The sequence below is a fragment of the Chrysemys picta genome, chromosome 2 (assembly GCF_011386835.1).
Source record: "Chrysemys picta bellii isolate R12L10 chromosome 2, ASM1138683v2, whole genome shotgun sequence".
Classification (NCBI taxonomy): domain Eukaryota; kingdom Metazoa; phylum Chordata; order Testudines; family Emydidae; genus Chrysemys; species Chrysemys picta.
In genome coordinates, this window is record NC_088792.1 from 84,501,472 (window position 1) to 84,524,669 (window position 23,198).

Sequence of the window (23,198 nt, forward strand, 5' to 3'; positions counted from 1 at the left end):
AAAATAAGAGATTTAAGAATGTATAGCCCTGCAAAACCCAAACTTGCTTTTTCACTGTATAAACTACAAAAAAAATCTTTCCAATTCATGCATTCAAAGATATATTTTGGTTTGTTATTTTTAAAAAATTGTCATTCATTTAATGCATACTCAGTAAAATCCAGTCAGGTAAGGAAATGAAGCTATTTTTCTTGTGGTTTTCAAATTCCACATATAATAAAACCTCCAACCCCTTGTCTGTTGTAATCATCACACAGAGTAAATCTGTAGAAATTTAGAAGCTGAGACAGCCTCTTGAAAAAACAGACAAGAAATTAATCTGAAAGAGAAATTCAAGAGTAAAGACATTGATTCCTACATCGTAGGAATTAGCAAGGCTGGTAACTTCAAAAAGACTTCAGAGCTTTTCTTTTCATGTAAACGTTCATCATGACACAACAGCTCTGAGTTTGACACACAATGAAAATCATTTGAGAGACCTTTTATGTCTGTTATGGTATGTGAAGGTTGAATTATTTGACTGCCCATCATTAGTCATAAATAGATGTTCAAGCAGATTAACACAAAAGAAAAGTTATGCCTATTTATAGATCCATAGGAAATTCAGAGTGTTCTGCAACCACTGCTTCTAATACACTTCACATAGTCTTTTCTCACATAAAAGGTAAAAAGAAGTTGAAATGAAAGATCTGAAACTTTATCTCATATAAAAACTGGTTGGGAGGAAAGCCTTTCAGACCTCCTCAGATAATGAAAGCAAGGCAACCTCAGAAATAGAGACCGGCTTTTGTAATGCAAATGAGGTAGCCTCACGCCATGTCTACACTACAAACTTTGGTTGATGCAAGTTACTTCATCTTCTACCACCAAAGTTTGTATATTGCTCAGGCATATGCATACTTGGCTGCTTGTATCAGTGCTGTGTACAATCACATGGAGTGCTCGTGTCAATGCAAAGGGCAGTATACCATAAGTAAATATTCCAAGTGCCACCTGCCACCATCCAGTGCAATGCCTTTGGAGAAATTTTCACCTCTTGTGGAGTAGAAATGACTCATCCAGGATTTCTGAGACCCTAGGTGGTCAAGTGCACAGCACGCAACTCTCTCCATCCCATAACGCCATCTATATGCCATAATTTTTATGCTTTTAAAAAAAATCCCACAAACTCGTGTGGCACTTGTCACTGTCCACCATCTCTGACAGACACATGGAGCCTGCAGAGCTCTGCACTATTCTCATGAACAGTGCACATACAGGACACATGATTATTCTGTACTGGGAGACCCACAGGAAGTACCACAACAATGGGGGACTTGATGGTTTCTTCTAGGACAGTTTGTTAAAGGACATAGCAAAAAATAATTCAAAGTTGTTGGTGATGTTCATGGAGCAGCTGCAAGTGATGGAACACTGCTTCTGGGCCTGAGAAACGAGCACTGACTGCTGGGATCACATCATAATGCAAGTTTGGGATGATGAGCAGTGGCTGCAGAACTTTCAGATGCGAAAGGTCACATTCCTGGATCTGTGTGATGAGCTTGCCCCAGCTCTCCAGCACAAGGACAGAATTAGAGTTGCATTGACAGTGGAGAAGAGACTGATGATCACACTGTGGAAACTTGCAATTCCAGACTGCTACTGGTCAGTGGGAAATCTACAGTGGGGACTATTGTCAAGAAAGTGTGTAGAGCCATGAATCATTTCCTGCTACAAACGACTGTGACTCTCGGCAACGTGCAGGACATAGTGGATGGTTTTGCAGCAATGGGGTTCCCAAACTGCTGTGGGGCATTAGACCGCATGCATATTCCTATTTTGATGCCAGCCCACCCTGACGTTAGAAGGCTAACGTCATTTTGTGCTGTATAAGTAGGAGCATTGCCAGCAGATTGAGGGACATGATCATTCCCCTCTATTCGGCATTGGAGTACAGAAAAAGGCTATTTTTCTATGGTTATGCAAGCACTGGTGGATCAATGAGGACACTTCACTGCTATCAATGTGGACTGGTCAGAGAAGATGCATGACACTCACATTTTTAAGAACTCAGGACTGTTCAGAGAGCTACAAGCAGGGACATTCTTTCCCAACTGGTGGATTACCATTGGTGATACTGAAATACCAATAGTGACCAAGCCTACCCCTTGCTCCTCTGGCTGATGAAGCCATACACCAGCCACTAGATAGCTCCGAAATTCAACTACAAGCTCAGCAAGTGCAGAATGACTGTTGAATGTGCTTTTGGTAGATTGAAGAGATGGTGGTGGTGTTTACTCACTAGACTGGATCTCAGTGAGAAAAATATTGTTATGGTTATAGCTCCCTGTTGCACCCTGCACAATATCTGAGAGGCAAAGGAGTACAAGCTGCCACAAGGATGAAGGGCGAAGGTGGAAAGCTGTCTGCTGAGTTTGAACAGCCAGACACGAGGGCCATTACTAGAGCCCAGTGTGGAGCTATGCAGTTGACAGAGGCTTTGAAAGAGCACTTTAACAGTCAGCAACAGTAGTGTTCTCTATTGGTGTGTTCTCTGGGCCTGAAATTTTGGGTGCTGCTAAGAACTGTACAGCATTTGCCATACATTTATAAATATGACTGGGGTGCTCCTGAGCCTATGAATTACAGTAGAACCTCAGAGTTATGAACACGAGTTACGAACCAACCGGTCAACTATACACCTCATTTGGAACCAGAAGTACGCAATCAGGCAGCTGACAACAAAAAAACAGCAATTACAGTACAGTACAGTACTGTGTTAAACATAAATGACTAAAAAAAAAATAAAGGGAAAGTTTAAGAAAAGGTTTGACAAGGTAAGGAAACTGTTTCTGTGCTGGTTTCATTTAAATTAAGATGTTAAAAAACAGCATTTTTCTTCTGCATAGTAAAGCTTCAAAGCTGTATTAAGTCAGTATTCAGTTGTAAATTTTTGAAAGAACAACCATAAAGTTTTGTTCAGCGTTACGAACAACCTTCATTCCCAAGCTGTTCGTATCTCTGAGGTTCTACTGCATTGCAAATCTTTCCTTACCTGCATCCCTCTCATTTTCTGGAACCGTGCTATTGTGTCACTGATGGTATAGACACGAACATGGCCCATGTGCAGCTTTCCAGAAGGGTATGGGAACATTGAAAGCACATAAAACTTTTGTCTTGATTTCTAGGAAGAATAAAAAAAGTTAAACCCAAGTAGGTTAGCATTTAATTTTGAAAAAATAAATCAATAAGCAGTCTATAGGCTACACAATCTCTAAAACTCCTATTAAACAAAACAAAGTCATGTTACAGCAGGGCAAAAATAGGGTTTCAATCAAAAATATCCAAGTTAAGTTTGCTGGGAATATAAACTGGTAGGGCTCCAAACTTCAATTGGGTTGTACCAATTTATATTAACAGAGAATTTGGAACCTAGTGTTTTATCTCAAAAGTTAACTGCAAACATTCGTGGGGTTTTTGCATATATCTGTTTTTACAGAAGATTCTTTTACAAGATAACAAAAGAGGGGGGGAAAGATATGACTGTTCATTTAAAACTGTAATTTGTGCTATATTTTTAAACAGTCAGGTCAGAATTGTCCCAGATTTTAAGTTTCATAAAAATCCAAACCCAGAGTAACAGAAGTGTTTTAATTATTTTTTTTAAAAACGGTTTTAAAAAGCAAATGAACATGCCTCTAGAGTGTCTACAACCCAATTACTAAACCACTGAGCTACTGCATGAGAATGTGAAAAGTTAAGGTGACTAAAAACTGACTACAAACTAAAGTGAAATTGATTACTATATTCCTATTGCAAAAACTAAAAATACGAAAAGGCAGCCTAAAGAGTGAACAGTAAGTGAAAATACTTACATTCTAATTTTTTAAAATAAAGTAATATTTGTAACATTATGATTTTTTTTATTTGCAACTTTAATCTTCCCTATAAATCGTTCACAATCTAATTTTGGTCACTATATAGATGATTATATCTGTTGTTCAACAATTTACATGCTGGTCCATTATTCTTTACATGCTGGTGTTACAAAAATACTATGATCGCTTTTAAAAAAATACAGTAGAACCTTGGAGTTACAAACGCCTCGGGAATGGAAGTCGTTCATAAGTCTGAAATATTCGTAACTCTGAACAAAATGTTATGGTTGTTCTTTCTAAAGTTTACAACTAAACAGTGACTTAATACAGCTTTGAAACTTTACTATGCAGAAGAAAAATGTTGCTTTCCTTTTTTTATTTTAGTAGTTTATGTTTAACACAGTACTGTACTATATTTAACTTTTTTTTTTTTTTTTGAGGGGGTCTCTGCTGCTGTCTAATTCCATACTTCCAGTTCCAAATGAGGTGTGTAGTTGACTGGTCAGTTCGTAACTCTGGTGTTCGTAACTCTGAGGTTCTATTGTACTATGAATATTACTTTGTATTCCTATTTAACAAAAACTCTCTTCCAAATATATTTTCCCCTACAGATTTTCCTTTTTGTTTCCCCAGCAAACAGCAAAACTAAAGAGAATCAAAATGGTTTACTGGGGTAGTAGAGACAACTAGCACCTTAACAGTGGATTTTATTAAATGACACATTAACACCAGGAATGGAACAAAAATATTAAAAATAATTCTATGAGTTTTGCATATTTATGAATGCTTTCTAGATTATTGTCTCATACTAAAAAGGCATGTATTTAAACCAATTCTTTCCCTGGCACGCACGCACAATTCTCATCTTATTTTTTTTTCCTTCTCCGTGCAAGTCAGGTCACCTCTCTATCTTTGTGACAATATAATGACTTCTATTTTCTGCCTGAAGAAGGACAGGTAGGGGGAGAAGAGAAGCAAATGAGAAGGAAGAATGAGAGTTCATAGGTATGTGACTGAACATAGATAAGCGTGAAAAAGAAACATGGAATTGTATTAGAGACAGAGTATACTAAAATTGTTTTTCAAAGATCTTCACAGTGTGGAGGGTATTTTTTTTTAAGACATTCATTGTTTCTGGGATGCTTTCAATTATAGAATACTCTGAGAAACAAGCTTCCCTAAATATAAATTTAACATGCCACATTAGTGGGACAACAGATTTAGCAGTTGGTCAGTGAAGCCAAACTGCTCTTTGAAAACTGATTCCTTACAAAGTTTATAATCTCAAAGGGTTTTTTCCATATTTTTAAGTATTCTGGGAAAGTGATTTACTTTAAAAATGGGTCTCACCCATGAGGGAGCATCAGGTATTTCCCAATCACTCAGCTATGGAAAATACAGTCTTAGCTTCCTAAACCATTCTGCTCACAATGTAGGATTGGTTCTTACCAGTATTTTTTAAGTGCTTTGTCCAAGCCAGTTTAAAAGTTTCCGCCCTTTCCTTTGGGTGATTATTTCACAGCAGAATAGATAGCACTTTTAAGAAAACCTCTCTCATAGTCAACCTAAAATATACTCATTTGATTTTACCTTGTATTAGTACCACCCTAAGCAATTCCTCTCTCTGTTTAGGGCTGTTCTACACTGAAAACTTACATTGACATAGCTACATCTCTCAGTGTTGCGAAAAAAACCACCCCTGAGACACACAACTATGCCGATCTAACCCCCGGTGTAGACAGCATTAGGTCGACAATTCTTCTGTCGACCTAGCTACTGCCACTCAGGAAGGTGGATTAACTACAGCAACATCAGAATTGCTCCCTTCACTGTAGGGAGTGTCTACACTGAAGCACTACTGTGGAATTTTATGCATAGACATAGCCTCAGTGTTTGCAATCTTCTAACTGTTGCATTCAGTTACCAAAGTCACCTTTCAGCTCCAATCCAGCAACACTTACATACACACATGCACCCACCTTTATATATGTGAGTAGTCCCAGTGAAATTAACAGAACTACTTGTGTATATAAAATTAAGCACATGCTGTAGGAATTACAAGAATCAGGGCCTTAGTCATCATTTTACCAACGTGTACACATTTAAGTCCTAACCTAGAAATCCAATCACCATGGGTGAACCCCTGTTCCTGAGTAGAGTCCCTCTAAAGTCAATGAAAGTCTCTTTTGCATGGGAGAACTCCTGCACTCAGGTTCTCGGATTGTAGAATCGAACCTTAGTTTTTAAATCTTTCCTCATACGAATTCTGCAAGCTCTGAAATTACTTGTGTTGTTTTTCTCAGATTTCCCTCCAATCTATTGGCATCTTTATGGTACTGAGAAGTTTCCCCTCAAAAAAAAAAAAAAAAAATCCAAAGGGGCTTTTTTGGTCATTGTGTGACATGACTCTCTGCCCACAGTCACCTCTTATTCTCATCAGCTTTACTACTGTACAAATATTTATTACTCGCCCCTCCTCTGTAAAACTAATCCTAGAAGTGATGAAAAACCAACTTCATAAAGCCTAGAATAACATCTATATATATATATAAATAAATCTGAACATGAATAGTTTGAATACACATATTTAGACTTATAAAATGAGTAACTATTTATTAAGAAGTTGGGGAAAGAGATTTGTTGTATGAATCACCACATTTATTGCTTTTTCTTGTCCATGACCAGGAAAGCTGGGTTCTCAATGTCCTTCTAATTGCTGGTCATTCTAAGACATCCATTTTTCTTTCTTATAGCTTTCTTTCAAGAGAGATTTATTTGTATTTATCTGTTGGTATCCTATTGCTTCCATTACACCGCACCACAGGAAGTTTTTATTGCGACTAGCATGAAAGAAATATTTAAAAAAAAACAACCAAATATTTTTGGTTTTACTGCCAGTAAATATCTTATTTAGAAGAAAGCTATTAAATGGGAGCCATACGTTTATAAATTCTTTTGTCTGTTGTTAACCATATTGTTTCCTTATTCACTTTTCTTATTATAACTTTTTCAAATAGTCTATTACAGGATATATTTTTGCTAAATAAGGGATAATATAGATGTTTTAAACAGTGCTAAGTACTCCAGACGGATGCTTTCAAAAATATTTCACCTTGAGAAAAAAAATCAAATATGAATTTTTCAAGTTTCTCAAAACGCTTACATCTGTTTCTGAAGTTTTGCAAAACTGTTCCTTCATTCTTGGAAGCCACCACTTCTCAACTTTCTTTCTTGTTTCCAATCCATAGTCTCTTTCCCACTTCCCTGTCTCACTGTAAATAGATCTGATCCATCCTGGAATCAATCTCCTTTGCCATTTAATTAAGTCATTTAGCTGCCTTTTCAGACATGAGGAACAAACTCCAAATCTCTGCCAAGCAGACTGCATGTTTTAGGATACAATGGCTGTTCTGAAAAATACAAAAACATAATTTTTAATCTAAGGTCAAGCAACGAATACTACAGTAGAAATCTGTATGACAATTCTGTTGTAATGAAACATACTTTAAGCACAGTTTAAACAATATTTGTTTATTTCAGATGGTACTTGCATTCTATTTCTAGTGTGGGTTGTTAAAGCACTCAATTTTAAAGAACTGGCTCTAGTTTGGTAGTATTAGATTATTTCCTAAAGGGATGAAATCTTTTTACAATCTCCCAGAAAAGTCAGTATCAACCCCCTTGAGATTACAAAAAGAAGAACAGGAGTACTTGTGGCACCTTAGAGACTAACAAATTTATTAGAGCATAAGCTTTCGTGGACTACAGCCCACTTCTTCGGATGCATAATGGAGTTCCATTCTATATGCATCCGAAGAAGTGGGCTGTAGTCCACGAAAGCTTATGCTCTAATAAATTTGTTAGTCTCTAAGGTGCCACCAGTACTCCTGTTCTTCTTTTTGCGGATACAGACTAACACGGCTGCTACTCTGAAACTTGAGATTACAGACATTTGAACTAACAGAATTTGGAAAAGGCTATTAAAATTTTTTAATAGTTATTTGGGATGAGGACAGGGGAAGGTGGGAGTTTCAAAACAATCTCAAATATAGTCAATTAGTTTGTAACTGCTGAAAAGCCATGGGGGAAGGACTATGGTTACTAGATTTCAGATTGACATTCGCCTCTGGTTACTCCCCTGCATAGGATTAGATGGAAAACTCACTACTAAACTCTTCAGTTTCAGATGTGGTTCAACAAGTCAAGACAAAGATAATAATGATGAGCCCCAAATTATGGAAACTTCTCTTCACACACTTTTGCAGGTCTCAATCCAGTTATCACAAAAATAAGTCAGAGATGGTAAAGACCTATTAGTCCATCTTTCTGACAATGTAGGATTGTTCCCAATAGCATTGTTGCTAGTGCTAGCAACTTTTCTTACTTCTATTAGGAGAATATTACACAGCCTTTAAAATAAATAAAGTGTCTCACTGGTAGGAAGTCAAGTATCAGGGGGTAGCCGTGTTAGTCTGTATCTACAAAAACAACAAGGAGTCTGGTGGCACCTTAAAGACTAACAGATTTATTTGGGCATAAGCTTTCGTGAGTAAAAACCTCACTTCTTCGGATGTGCATCCGAAGAAGTGAGGTTTTTACTCACGAAAGCTTATGCCCAAATAAATCTGTTAGTCTTTAAGGTGCCACCGGACTCCTTGTTGTTTTTCACTGGTAGGAAGACTTTCCTGAGATTCATCCTAAATTTCCCTTTTTAATCTCATCCCATTACTCCTGTTGATATCCCTTGCACCATGCCAATTCTTCTCCATCCTTAGGCCTAGTCTGCCCTTGAAAGTTGTAGTGGTATAACATTTCAGTTAGAGGTGTAATTTTTGTATATAGAAAATGGCTAGGGAGCACTTGACTCAAGAGATCTGGGTTCTCCTGACCTTCTGGATGACTTTGGACATATCATTTCACTTTATTATGCCTGTTTCCTCATCTATAAAATGGGTATAATGATACTGACTTCTTTTGTAAAGCGCTATATAAAAGCCAGGTGGTATATTACCACCACCTCATTCCACAATGTGATGTCTCTATCTATGCAGCTCAAAACTACACTGGCCATTTTTGCTGCTCTGTTGTACTGCAAACTATTTTCTCCTCTCATCCCCAAGGGTGGTCTTCAGCATTACTGCTTCACAAGTTTCTTCTTCCCACTGAACCTATTGCAGTTGAATCCTTCACTCAGAAGAGACAAAACCATTTGTGTGGAATGAATGGAATCAAGACCCTAAAAGATATAATTTACAGTGGGGTCTCTAAATCTTTAATTGGGCTAAAAACAGAAGTTCCCCCCAACTGAATAACTTTATTGCAGTGTAATACAAATAATAACAATTAATAAATCATTGAAACAGTCATTTTCTCTTTATTCAATTCTGAACAAAAAAGGATAAAACCTTGTGAAGCCACTCTCGGGTGTGCACTGATGTGGGAGAGCACATTGTACTGAGTGGCCAGCTTGGGAGAGAGGAGTTAGCTACACACCAGTGCTTGTCACCAGTGTAGTGACGGAAGGGGATGTGGAATGCTTTACAGAGGAAGTAGTTATAAGTGGTTCTACATTAGGATGGGGGCTTGGGCATGCTTTTGGTGGTAGTTAAGGGGGTTCTAAGCTAGGATTGGGGGTTATAGGTGGAAGGTTCTAGAATGGGGATGCTTTGGGGAGGAGGAGTTATGGGGATTCTAGGTTGGGGTAGGAGTTCTGGGAGAAGGACACTCTGCAAGGTAGTTATGGGAGTTCTAGGCTAGGAGATGCTTTATAGAGGAATAGTTACGGGGGTTTTAGTTTAGGGGAGGAATAGTTATGGGGTTCTAGGTTAGAGTGGCAGTGCTGGGGTTAGATGCTTTGAGGAAGGGGTACTTGGGGGGGGTCTAGGTTATGGGTTGGGGTGCTTTGGACAGAGGGTGCTTGATGGGGAGGAGTATTCGCGGCACAGTGCTAGACAGGGAGTTGCTACAGGCTGGGGGATGGTTTGGGCAGGGAGCCATTATGGGGGGGGGGGGAACAGGGTGCTCAGGGACGGTTGGGGCCGTTACGGGGAAGGTCGCGTAAGGGGCGGTATGGACTCGGGGCCGTTATGCCAAATGAGGGGGGTCGTCGCGAGCCACGTCTGAGCGCGGGGGCGAGAGGGAGAAGGGAAGGATCGTGTTACCTGCGCGCGAGCCCCGGCTGCTAGCGTCCGCCCCCCTCACGCGCTCCGGCTGACTTCCGCTTTCGCGCTGGGCGCCGCCATGTCTTTACCGCCCCCAACGCAGCTCGCCCCGCCCCCGGGAGGAGGGGCCATGGGGAAGAGGCGGGGTCCTGGGGTCCCTCTGGCGGCACGGGCGGGTGGTTGGGTTCCCACGTGGCCTCTCCAGCCACAGCTTCCTGTGGCAGGACTCGGAGCCCCCTGCTGTGCACCGGCCGCCTCCCTCCCCACGTGCCCAGATCCCCTGATTCCGTTGGAGCACCGGCCGGGGCCCTGCCCAGGCTGTGCCCGGGGGGGCGAGGCTGCCTGGCCCCAGGTGCCTCACTCGCTGGCAGCCGCGCCGCGCCCCACCGCAGCTAGTGCCGAGTATAGGGTTACCATATTTCTACAATCAAAAAAGAGGACGGGAGGAGCCCTGCCCCCGTCCTAGCCCCGCCCCTGCCCCTTCCACTCCCTCCCACTTCCTGCCCCTTCAGAACCCCCAACCCTCCCCCCCACTCCTTGTCCCCTGACTGCCCCCCAGGACTCCACCCCCTCCCTAAGCCTCCCTGCCTCTTGTCCCCTGACTGCCTCCTCCTGAGACCTTCCCCACATCCTAACTGGCCCCCTAGGACCCTACCCCCTACCTGTCCCCTGACTGCCCCAACCCTTATCCACATCCCCACCCCCTGACAGCCCCCCCCCAGAACTCCTGACCCATCTAAACCCCTCTGCTCCCTGTCCCCTGACTGCCCCCTCCTGGGACCCCTGCTCCTAACTACCCTCCAGAACCCCACCCCCTACCTAAGCCTCCCTGTTCCTTATCCCCTAACTTAGGGTTACCATTCGTCCGGATTTACCCGGACATGTCCTCCTTTTGTGTGCTAAAAATAGCGTCCGGGGGGGAATTTGTAAAGCACTCACAATGTCCGGGATTTCCCCCCAGGCAGAGCGAGCGGCTTGGAGGGCTGCAGGAAAGTCCCGGGCTGGACTCCGGAGCAGCTTCCTCCTCCCACCCCCCCCCCGCCCTGCATTCTGAGCCGGCCGGCAGCTCCTCCTCCTGCAGCCCGCTCCGGCAACCCTGTGCAGGGCCAGGGACCGGGTTTTGTGTTGTGCAGGGGAGCTCAGCCATGTGTCCGGCTGGCACAGAGCCCAACACCCTGTTCTGAGCAGCAGGGTAAGGGGGGGCAGGGGACAGCAGTGGGGAGAGGGATCGGAGCAGTCAGGGGACAGGGAGCAGAGGGGTTTAGATGGGTTGGGAGTTCTGGGGGGGGCTGTCAGGGGGCAGGAGTGCGGAGAGGGATCGGAGCAGTCAGGGGACAGGGAGCAGAGGGGTTTAGATGGGTTGGGAGTTCTGGGGGGGGGCTGTCAGGGGGCAGGAGTGCGGAGAGGGATCGGAGCAGTCAGGGGACAGGGAGCAGAGAGGTTTAGATGGATCGGGAGTTCTGGGGGGGGCTGTCAGGGGGCAGGAGTGGGGAGAGGGATCGGAGCAGTCAGGGGACAGGGAGCAGAGGGGTTTAGATGGATCGGGAGTTCTGGGGGGGGCTGTCAGGGGGCAGGAGTGGGGAGATGGATCGGAGCAGTCAGGGGACAGGGAGCAGAGGGGTTTAGATGGGTTGGGAGTTCTGGGGGGGGCTGTCGGGGGCAGGAGTGCGGAGAGGGATCGGAGCAGTCAGGGGACAGGGAGCAGAGGGGTTTAGATGGATCGGGAGTTCTGGGGGGGGCTGTCAGGGGGCAGGAGTGGGGAGATGGATCGGAGCAGTCAGGGGACAGGGAGCAGAGGGGTTTAGATGGGTTGGGAGTTCTGGGGGGGGGCTGTCGGGGGCAGGAGTGCGGAGAGGGATCGGAGCAGTCAGGGGACAGGGAGCAGAGGGGTTTAGATGGGTTGGGAGTTCTGGGGGGGGCTGTCGGGGGCAGGAGTGCGGAGAGGGATCGGAGCAGTCAGGGGACAGGGAGCAGAGGGGTTTAGATGGGTTGGGAGTTCTGGGGGGGGGCTGTCAGGGGGTGGGGAGTGGTTGGATGGGGCGTGGGAGTCCCAGGGGTCTGTCTGGGGGTGGGGGTGTGGATAAGGGTTGGGGCAGTCAGGGGACAAGAGGCAAGGAGGCTTAGATACGGAGTGGAGTCCCGGGGGGCAGTTAGGGGCAGGGGTCCCAGGAGGGGGCAGTCAGGGGACAAGGAACGGGGGGAGGGTTGGGGGTTCTGGGGGGGCGGGAAGTGGGAGGGGCAGGGGCGGGGCTAGGGCGGGGCTCCTCCCGTCCTCTTTTTTGCTTGTTGAAATATGGTAACCCTACCCTAACTGCCCCTTCCTAAGACCCCTCTCCCTAACTGCCCCCCAGGATCCTACCCCCTACCTGTACCCTGACTGCCCAAAACCTTATCCACCCCCCAGAAAGCCCCCCCCAAACTCCCAACCCCCCCCGCTCCTTGTCCCTTGACTGCCCCCTCCTGAGACCCCCCCACCTGTACCCTGACTGCCCAAAACCTTACACCCCCAACCCCCAGACAGCCCCCCAGAACTCCCAAATACCCCCCCGCTCCTTGTCCCCTAACTGCCCCCTCCTGAGACCCCCCACCTGTACTCTGCCCAAAACCTTACACCCCCAACCCCCAGACAGCCCCCCCCGAACTCCCTGACCCATCCAACCCTCCCCCCTGCTCCCTGTCTCTTGATTACCCCCCCCCCGAACCTCCCTGCCGCTTCTCTGGCCCCCGGCCCCCTTACTGTGCTGCAGAGCAGCACGCTCGACAGCGGGGGAGGGCAGCAGGGTCGGAGCTCCAGACGAACAGCCCCGTGATCTGTGAGTGCAGGGAGGGCGGGGGAGGGAGGGAGAGGAGGGGAGTGGTGTCAAGTTTCAGGAGAGAGGAGGGGGAAGTGTAAGCAGGGCTCTGGCTCTGGCTGTTGGAGCCCGGGCTGCTCTGTAAGCCGGGCGCACGCTCTGCATGGGGGGGGAGGGGGAGGAGGGGAAGTCCGGACATTGACAAATTCCCCCCGGACGCTATTTTTAACCTGAAAAAGCCGGACATGTCCGGGGGAATCCGGACGAATGGTAACCCTAGCCGAGTATGAACCTGCAGCCTAACCCGCGGCACCGTCCCACGGGCTGCTCCGGGCTTGCCTGGGCAGGAAGCTCAGTGCCCGCAGGTCGCTCCGGAGGTGTAACGTCTAGAGACACTGAGCCCTCGCAGAACAAGGCTTGCATCCGTGCGACTGGAGCGTGGCGTGTTTGTTCTCACCCCCCGTGCAAATCCCCCTCGTCGCGCATCACTGGGGAGGGGTGTGGGACTGGAGCAAAAAAATCTTACAAGACCGGCCCTCAGCCAAATGCGTTTGATGTTTAATGGTCAAACCCAGCTACTAAAAAACCCCCTGATCCTTAGTTTGTACTTGTATTTATTTTCTAAAAATAAATGCTGGGGCCTCGTAGATCCCGGGGGAACGTGGAGAAAGCACAGCACTTAAAAGCCATGCGCCCAGCCTCTTACCCATGCAGGGGCAGAACGCTTAAATAAAATAAGATCCAGCCTCAGCCTTCACCCAAAACTTTACCCACAAAGTTGGCTAGAGGTTTTGAATCCAAAACCTAGTTGTGAGAGAGATTGCAGGAAACAGCCCTATCTTTGGGAGCTCTTACTGAGTGAAGTTTGAATAACTGTGGAGTCCGTTGCCTCATAAATGCAAATTTTGTGTATTAATGTGGAATTGTACATAACCTCTCTCAAGGAGTTATGTGGCCAAACTAAATCCTGGGAAGTGTTATGAGCATCAAACGAGCATCAAACTATTTTAAACAATGTGCCAGACAAGGAATTTTTGAGACAATGAAGCAGGTTTCCTATGAAATAGCTGGGGTGAGGTAAATGCAAATTTCCACTTCTAGACCCAGCCTTCTGAAGGAGAGAACCATTGTCTGACTGATTATCTATTCAGTCTCTGGATATCAAAAACCCTAGCTGTATAATGGAAAAGTTAACATACGCATATAACTTCTTGTTCTGAGCAAAAGCTGTTATGAACTTGTGACCACAGAAAAACCTCTTGGTAGGGTTTGAAGGACTGAATCCTACCAGAGCCCAAGACTGGAGCTGGGGTGATCTCTAATAAGCTTATTAGTATGTGTGTATGTTCTTTTATTGTTTTTAATATGTTGTTGCCATAATACTTTTTACCTTAGGAATAAATGTGCTTGCTTAGAAAGGGTTGTGTGGTAACTTACGGCTGTGGACAATTATGTTGTTACTTTGAATTGTAAGCAAAGTACAGATGCTGGCCTACTTAGGCTGGCTTGCTTGGGAACTTGTGTAGGAAGATGTGACACAGAGGTCCATTGGTGCCAACTGGCAAAGGGTTTACTGTTCTTACAAGCAACTCCTACACCCAATATACCACTTTCATGGTATTTATCCATAAAGGATAGCATGTGAGATCTCTGCTGAAAGCTTGTAACTTATTGTGAGATGTGTGTACAGATAATATTTAAAGGATAGTGTAACTATATAGAAAATTACGCCCTTACGGTCTTGGAGTGAAAGAGAGTCACCAGGGAATCATATGTCTTGGTGATGGCGTATTCAAACAGGAGGGAGTTACCACCACCCCGGCTAGCTGATTACATAATGTATTACTCAATTGTCCACTATTTCATCAACCCAGAAAAGTCAATGGAAAACCATCAAAGACAGAGCATAAGCATTGAAACTACTTGGAAGTGAAAAGGGGTCACCCTGTCTGTGAATAAAGACAAAAGACTGATTGACTATATCACACAATGGAGAAAGACACTGCATCCATTCCTCCTGGGGGAATTCTGCGCCACTGCACACATGCAGCATTAATCTCTTGTGTAGAATCTTTTTTCTCTGCAGAAAATATATTCTGCTGGAGAGATGCTGCAATTACATCTTTCACCCATCAGGGGCTGCTGTGGTACCAGAAGAGAGCAGCTGCTCCCAGGCAGGAGCAGCCCCAGAAACGGATAAGGAAAAGAAAAGGCTGTGTTCCTCACAGTGCCCTGCCCGTGGGCCAGATCAGGAGGCACAGGATATGGGGGGACCGACTGCATGGAGCTGCTGGGGAGGGTCACAGACTGGGCTTCAGAAGGCCTAGTGGGGGGACAGACTGGGCAGGGGCTGAGTGGAGGATGCAGGGATACATAGGGATGGGGAGAAGGGGTGGCTGAGTGGGGTGCAGGGGCACATGGGGACGAGCAGGTGGCTGGGGAGGATGCAGGAACACATGGGGAGGAGCGATAGCTGAGGGGGGTGGGGTGCAAGAACACATGGGATGGGGGCAGATGTGCCAGACTGAATGAGAGAGGCTAGGGGTCAAGTAGGATCTGCCTGGGGGAGACTCCCTAACAATCCCTCCCTGCAAAAAACTCTGTTCCATACTTCTCCCACCCACACACTCCAAGTTCACACCCAGGCTCCTTCCCAGCAATTACTTCCCGCTACCTCAGCTCCTCTGTTACCCCAACTCCCCCAAACTTTTGCACTGTTTCTGAGGGGTGTGGGAAATATGTTTCTGTATTGTATTTTAAATGAATTATTACTCAACGTTCTGTATTAATATGCCCAGTAAGGAATCTATTTGTCAAAAAACATTTCCTGAATCTTTTTTGTTGTCTGTATTGTTACAGACAAATTTGCTGTCAGGTCTTTTGAAATAAATTATCAAAATAATTGAAACTGGCATGATTATATTGTGTTATTTTAACAAATAAAATATGCAGAATTTTAGAATTTTGAAGTGCAGAATTTTTCATTTTTTGGCACCGAATTTTTAATTTTTATGGTGCAGAATTCCCCCAAAAGTAATCCATTCACTAGAGGGGTAGGTACCTTAATGAGAAGGAGGTGCTTCATGAAAAATTTGGTCCTGGCTTCTGGCCCTACCAAATGCTGCAAAAGACTGAACTTTGTGGTGAGAATCTACTTTATGAAATAGGAAAGGTACCTATTAGTAAGTGTAGGCCCGAATTTGCATTTTATGATTTTGTTTTGTATGTAATCATTTGTTTCCATTGCTCTCACTTGATTCTATTTGAATATTTCTTGAACCTTATACTTTTTAAAATGCCCTTGTTTTTACTACAATCAAACTCAGGTGCAGTGTGTGTGAGATACAGGAGCACTGGTCTAAGGTAAAACTGGGGTACACTGTTCCTTTGGGAATGGAGGATCTGGGATTTCTGTGGGTATCCAATGATACAAAGAGGGGACATTTTTAAGGGACTCAGGTGTATCTATTCTCAACCAGTATCTGTTGTCACTCAGAGGAGAGTGGTTGAGTGGCTGACAGGCTGGTTGTGTTAGTGAGCTAACAGCTAGCTGGCATAGGCAAGACTCCCTCATGCCAAAGGCAGTTGACAACAAGATGACTTACAGCCCTGGCTGCCCTGAGAGCTTCACAGCTTGGAACTGTTGAACCTGGAAAAACCCAGGTCAGGAGGGAGAAACGTGGGTCTCCTCCCAAGAGAGGTGATGGGTGAGGAGACTAGAGTTGGTGCCCTTGCTGGACCATGGAGTGGGAATATAGGGGTAGATGCCCTGAACTGTGACACTAGTGACAGAAGGGGAGGGGGAAAAAGGTGTCTTCAGAACATTACTGAAAATATATTATCTTGCTTAGTACCAATCACCATAGTAACTAGTGGCTTTAAATACAGTTTTGAAAACAAATCACACATTATGTACACAACCCATCACACATGCTGGCACTAAGAGCCCAGCTAAGCTACCACCTTGTCTGGGTAGTTACAACTTAGAGAATTTTTCACTTGACCACAGCTCAAAGAGCCGGGAAGCGATTAGTTCCTTTTAGTAGTGGAAATGGGACCCTAACCATGTTCTCAAACCATGCTAAATCTTTAGGTCCCACTCTTACAAAGATTTCTGCAAGTGTTTAACTTTACACACTTAAGTAATTTCATGGAAGTAAGTTACTTACCTGAGTAAAGATAAGCACATGCATAAACATTTGCAGGATCAGGGCTTGGACAGTTCAAGCACTGCTGTGACTAAGATACCATCATATTTATTAGGAAACCAAATGGGCACTATCACAGCATATGTAAAATACATCTAACTATGCAATACACGGCTGGATTTTTATAACATTTCTACTTCTCCTTTGTGTTTGCCTGGCAATAGCCCAGAAATAGGGCCAATAATCGTTTTATTAAAAAACTGAACTAATGAGGAAAACACAAAAGTCCATAAAGACAATCTACAAGCAGCATAATTAATTCTACCTCTGGCTGGAAAATAACATCTTATCCAGTTGTCTAAACAATGCAGTTAATAATTGTTTGTAATTACTATGAGTTTGCACAGGGAACATGAAATATTTTTTTCCTGTTGATTGCACCCTTTTGCTGCTGGCAACCATTGACTGTATTTTTTACCCTTGTGTTCAAGTGGAGTGGAAATGAACAACTGGTTATATAATACAGTGCCGAGAGCTGGTGATATATTTTTTCTTTGTACATCTGGGTGTCTTACATCACTAAAAATAATTTTTACCAGATATAAGCCTTCAGCTTTGCTGTGTACATCTATCAAATATACTTCAATTATAACCTTTGTGCCACAGAAAATAAAATAAGCACGGGTCTGATTCTACCCTTTTTTACATGAATGTAATTACATTAAGGTCCATTGGAATTATGCCTGATTTATCACAATGTAAGGAGAAGCAAACTGATTCCATTGTCTCTTCCTGGCTCTTCTTAAGTGATGGTGACGAGTTTCTCAACAGCTTTTTCCATCCCAAATCTTTACATGAATAAGTTACAATGTGGTTATGTGAATTTTCAAATCAGCTGCAGATTGTCAGGTGTCTGGGAACAGTTGACACATTCCACTATCGGGATCCAGCATCAGGGCAAACCTTAAAATGATGTACAATCGTTTTTTTTGTGAAAAATCACCAGCAGTAGGGGCCACTGCTGCTTAAGTTGCTTTGGAAGTGTAGCTTTTAAGGAACTTTCATGTTAACAATCTTCTAAGTAGATGTCTTGAAGCTCAGTAACTGTTATCAGTGTGAGGCCCAAAGTCATTAGGAGTAGCAAACTAGATATACAGTACTGGACCCGTCATTTGTAAAAGCAGCCCTCCAATGAGGGAATGACCAGAAAACAATGGCTCTTATAGAAGGGCAAAAATACATAGAAATAATCACTTTGAGTAGAGCAGGACAAATGTATTAGTTTAAAGAGGGGTTATGTTAAATAGGAAGGTAAACGGAATGAAAGTTGTGTCCAGATTCCAATACTCTTACTTGACCTTACTCCACTAAAGTCAATGAGATTACCTGTGAGGTAAAGTGCTATTCAGTGTAAAGTTATTAAACTCTGATTCTTTATTTGGTTTTCAACTTAATATATTGGCAGCAACTGAGAGACAGATTTTGCCTCCCTTGCTCACACTTAGTACAACCTTACTCTGTGAGTAGTTCCATTAATTTTAAGAGGATTACCCACAGAGGAAGGCACTACTCAGAGTGAGTAAGGGTGGCAAAATCTGGCTCTAACTCACAGGGTGTTTTGTGTGTTACTAAGGTGTAAGAAACATTAAAAATATGTCAAACCACAACCAGTTTTATACAGAATTTTTGGTGTGTTTTTTAAACACATTAATGTCTTAAAACTGTTTTTTAAAAAGTATTTTTCCTTAAATATACTGACCTATATTTTTCCAAGCTTGTCATCAAGATTACAGCCAATCACTTAGGCAGACTTTTGTCTTATCTTTTTTAATCCATTCATTGCAGGAAAAATCATTTTTCTCTTTCTGAAAATCTACTTATATATTTCATTTGCTTATAGCAAGAGATAATCTGGAATAACACTGAACTAATCGAATTGCCCTTTAAAATGCTTATGGAAGAGCTACATGCTAAACAAATATGTAGAGCCCTCTGCAGATACAAAATTTGTGTCCGCATCTGATCCAAAAAAATGGTTTGCGGATATTTGCAGGGTTCTACAAATATGCTTTTATGTTAGAGATATTACAACTCTTCTGTTAATTTATTAGGGGAGGATATGAAAATAAAACACAGCAGTATTATTTGTTGCTTTATAATCTAAATTTCAGATGATAGTCTGATAAACACTCTGCACATACAATTGCCCAGTCCTGCAAACATTTACTGCTGTGGGTGGTGCTTACTACAATGAGAACTTTGCTTTGTAGTCAGGGTTAGATTCACAAAAGGATTTAGGCACCTAGCTTCCACTTTAGGCATCTAAATCCCAGAATTAGGCCCCACTGGAAGTCACAGAGCCCAGGCACCTTTGTTTCTACCACTGGGCCTGCCTGCTGTGGCCCCACAGCAGGCATCCAGATGCCTAAGCCCTGGAGCGATCATGAATGGGGGAAAGGTGGGCATTCCCCTGCCTAACTCACTTGTGGGCCCAATCTGCTAAGCATGCTCAGAGTTTGCCTTTCAGACTGGGCCCCTATAGTTGAGTTTACACTAAATGGTGGTGGGTGGAGGAGAAGCTCTCTCATAACTTTTAGGTTACTCACTTGGGATGCGGGAGACCCCTGGGGCAAGTCACCCCTCACCCCAACAAGAAGTGAATTGAACTGGGATCTGCCACTCTCAGGGGAGTGCCCTAACCATTCAGCTATGGGATGTTCTGATGTGGGGCTCCCTCAGTCTCTTCTGTGGAAGCTGTTCCCACATTGAATATATAATTTTAAAAGTCTTTGGAGCAGGGTGACTGAATCCTGAGTCTCCCTTCTCCCTGGTGAGTGCTCTAATTACCAGGCTACAAACTTTTTCTCTGTCTTGCCCAATGATTCTTTCATTATTTGTTCACTGTTGGAACACCTTCAACAGAAAAGACTGAGGCTCCACCCCCATCTGACTATCCCATAGCCCTGTGGTTAGAGCATTCTTCTGGGAAGTGGTAGATCCCTGTTCAAATCCTTTTGCCTCATCAGGCAGAAGGGGGACTTGAACCAGCGTTTCCCAAATCCCAGGTGAGTAGTGTTTCTCAAATGCGGCCACCAGCAGATTTTTTTGCACCCACAACAGTGTTCTGGGCAGAGATTGGGTGTGTGTGTCAAATTACTGCAGCACCCAGCTGTTAATCCTTCATGGGACACCTTGGTGTTTGCTGGCACTGCCAGCAGGGATCAGTGCCCTGCACCAGTCAGCCTCCACCTCTGGACACACATGGAGCTGGTGTGCACAGCGCCAGAGGAACCTGGGACTCCACAGGCAGCCGGTGAATTCCCGACCCACCTTCCCAGGGACGGCGGGGCCCCCAGAGTGGCAGAAAAATTATCAGAGCAGCCACCAACAAGAGTTGGAGGTTGCTCTCTGGGGCCACCAAAAAAAAAAAAAAAAGTTGTGATAACTGCTAGACTGGGCTAAGAGATCTGAGGGAGCACCTCCGGCTCCTCCACTGCCAAGAGAGGGTTTTCAGCTGAGAATCCCAAGCAGAGGGAGGTGCCTTCCTGCAGCCCAGACTTAGGCACCTATATCTGAGAGAAGGGCAGGGCTTAGCACACACCGCTCAGCTTGGCACCTCTCATTGGCTACCTCAGTGAAGTGCTTCCTACAATGCTGATTTTTGTGAATCCATTCTATGGCCTGGTGTACACCTAAAAATCAGATCGACCTAGCTACATTGCTCATGGTTGTGCAAAATTTCACGCCCTGGACAACATATTTAAATCGACCTAACTCTCAGTGTAGACCAGGTGGGTAGATGAAAGGATTCTATCAACCTAACTACCACCTCTTGGAAAGGTAGATTAACTACACTGATGGAAGAAAAACTTTCCGTAGATGTGGGAAGTGTCTACACTACAGTGGCACAGCTGCAGAACTGAAGCTGTGCAACGGTGATGTAGACATGGCTGAAGGTGCCTATCTCTCTCCATTCATTGTACAGGGAGCCTAGGTGATGAACTCAGACTTTGTGAATCCCAGTGATGTTCTAGGCACCTAAGAGTTAGGCATGGTGATGCTGAATGTCACCATGCCTATGTTTCTTTGTGAATCCAGCCCAAAGTGTTTGGAGGAATGGACCCCATTTGGAGCATCCAAGATTCCACTTCTCACAAGACTATGCAACAATGCCATCTGGAGAAGCTTCTTTCAGTGTCTGACACAGACACAGCTGGATCCCAAGTTCCTTAAAGAAAACAGTAAAAATAAGGAACAAGGAATATTTCCCCCTATCATCTATCTTTGGGACGTTGCAGACAGTGTGATTCTAACTAAATGCAATTGAGAACAAGCCAATAACATTCAGTATAGGCATACAATGAGATAGGTATTGTATCATATACAAGAATATAGAGAACATCTTTCATCAACAATAGAGACTTAATAGGGAGCTCAATCCCTAAGCACAGCATAAACCTCTTTATTATCCATTAGTTCAATTCTTATTTTAGCCCATTTAACTATCTGCAAATTGTAACAAAAGGAAGGCCAGACAAGGTCAAATGAAGTTAACCAAGATCATCTGAAAACCCAAATTAAATCTATGGGTGAACCGAGGACAACACAGAGACAAACACTTCAAGAGATAACAGGAAATACAGTCATCTCATGAAAGCCTGTTTTAACCTTAGAGACAATTACGTTACTGAGTAGCATGTTAATCCATGAAAATCCAAGATATTAACTGTTATTTAATGCTGGGCATGCACAACACCACTTAATGCTACAGGACTTCTTCCCCAGCCACTTAACATTTTAATTCTTTTGCCTCAAAACTAAAATTTCTTCCACTTAGATCCATTGTCAGCAATGAACCCCATGAATAACCACTGCAGCAGTTACCACTGTGGGGTCTAAGAACAGGGGCCTAGGCATTCCTGAGTTCTCATCCCATCTGTGATACAAGCTTCCTTTGGGGGCTTCAGCTAATCACTTAACCTCTCTGCCACAATTTCCCCATCCAAGAAGAACAGTACCTAGAGCAAGATTTCTCCTTCTCCTGCATACTACCTGCAGATTCTGATGGAAAGGAAAGTTAGCCAAGAAACAAATGAAGCTGCCTCATTTCCTGCGTAATATAACAAAAGCAGGATATATATAAAATATAACATAAAACAGGAAAAAAGGAAAACACACACACACACACACACACTCTTAAATAGTAGAGAGCCTGGGATATTATGGAAAATGCACAGGCAACATGCTACTGAGCCATTCCTTAATTTTTTGAAACTGAGTAGAAGAAATATGTTTGAGTTCCTAGTCAGCTGCTGTGTAGCTCAACAAGGGAAGTGCGTTTTTATGATTTTTCTCAGGTTATGCAAGGCTGCAAAGCTCTGTTTGCTTGACCCCTTTTTCCCTATAGGGGAAACAGTGGTATAATGCAGTTTCTCTCTGAGTCAGAAGTTTAGTAGTAAATTATTTCACAGGGCCTAATTTTAGCCTTTTTTCTTTGGGATTACACAGAATTTACACTCATTGGTTCATTAACATTTTTTTATCTACACAAGGCTTGTAAAAAATTCATTATTTCCACTGTGAAGTATCTTGCTAAAGTTTCCTGTATTCTGCCACAGAAACAGACATGCTTCAGAAATACCTGTGCAGTCTTATAATTTGGCCCCAGCTGATAGTTACCATAAATACTTACATTTTGCTCTCCTAGCGTTGTTCTGCTGATTCAGTATATAAAAACCATGCTTAGTCTTTCCTCCTATACCATTGAAGAATAAGTTTAAAAAAATCAGCATGCGAAATGCAAAAAAAATATTCACTACCTAGCACCACTTCAAATTATAGCAGGAAAATTATTTCAGGTGACTTTAAGGAGTTTGCCTTTTCCATTCACCTCTTTTAGGATAGCGCGTTCTTCTGACCTTTGCGGTTTCCTATGTGGATAAACATTTCTTGGCTCTCTCTCCCTCTGTTCACCCCACGAAGTCAAGCAAGTAATGCAGAGGATGGATTAAGCAGTGATGTAAAAGTATTTTTAAAAAAGGAAATGAATTAATAAAATAAATGTAAAAAAACAAAAACCCTACCCCCAACTAGAGTTTTGACCCTGTAAAATAGAAGTGCCAGAGATTCCATGATAACTGCTCAGGACTTCACTATTGTTATTAATTTAAAATGGAAGACACTAAGGCACGGATCCTCAAAAGTATTGTGAAGGGCTATGGTTCATGGCATACAAACAGA

General features: G+C 43.7%; 1 protein-coding gene across 10 annotated transcripts in view; it reads right to left on the bottom strand.

The window, feature by feature from the left end:
* Positions 1-22,717, bottom strand: part of LARS2 (leucyl-tRNA synthetase 2, mitochondrial) — a 130,867-nt gene extending 108,150 nt beyond the window's left edge. For 5 of the 10 annotated variants that reach the window (XM_065587107.1, XM_065587105.1, XM_065587106.1 and 2 more), the window contains exons 1-3: positions 10,019-10,152; positions 7,021-7,267; positions 3,035-3,163 (exon numbers count right to left, since the gene is read on the bottom strand). In XM_065587107.1, coding sequence (XP_065443179.1) covers positions 3,035-3,163; positions 7,021-7,245 — 354 coding nt within the window. In that variant the 5' untranslated portion in view covers positions 7,246-7,267; positions 10,019-10,152. Of the gene's footprint in view, positions 1-3,034; positions 3,164-7,020; positions 7,268-10,018; positions 10,153-22,650 lie in introns of those variants that run through there. The other 5 variants (XM_065587109.1, XM_065587108.1, XM_065587104.1 and 2 more) reach the window with 4 other exon arrangements.
* Between the last annotated feature and the right edge of the window lie 481 nt (positions 22,718-23,198).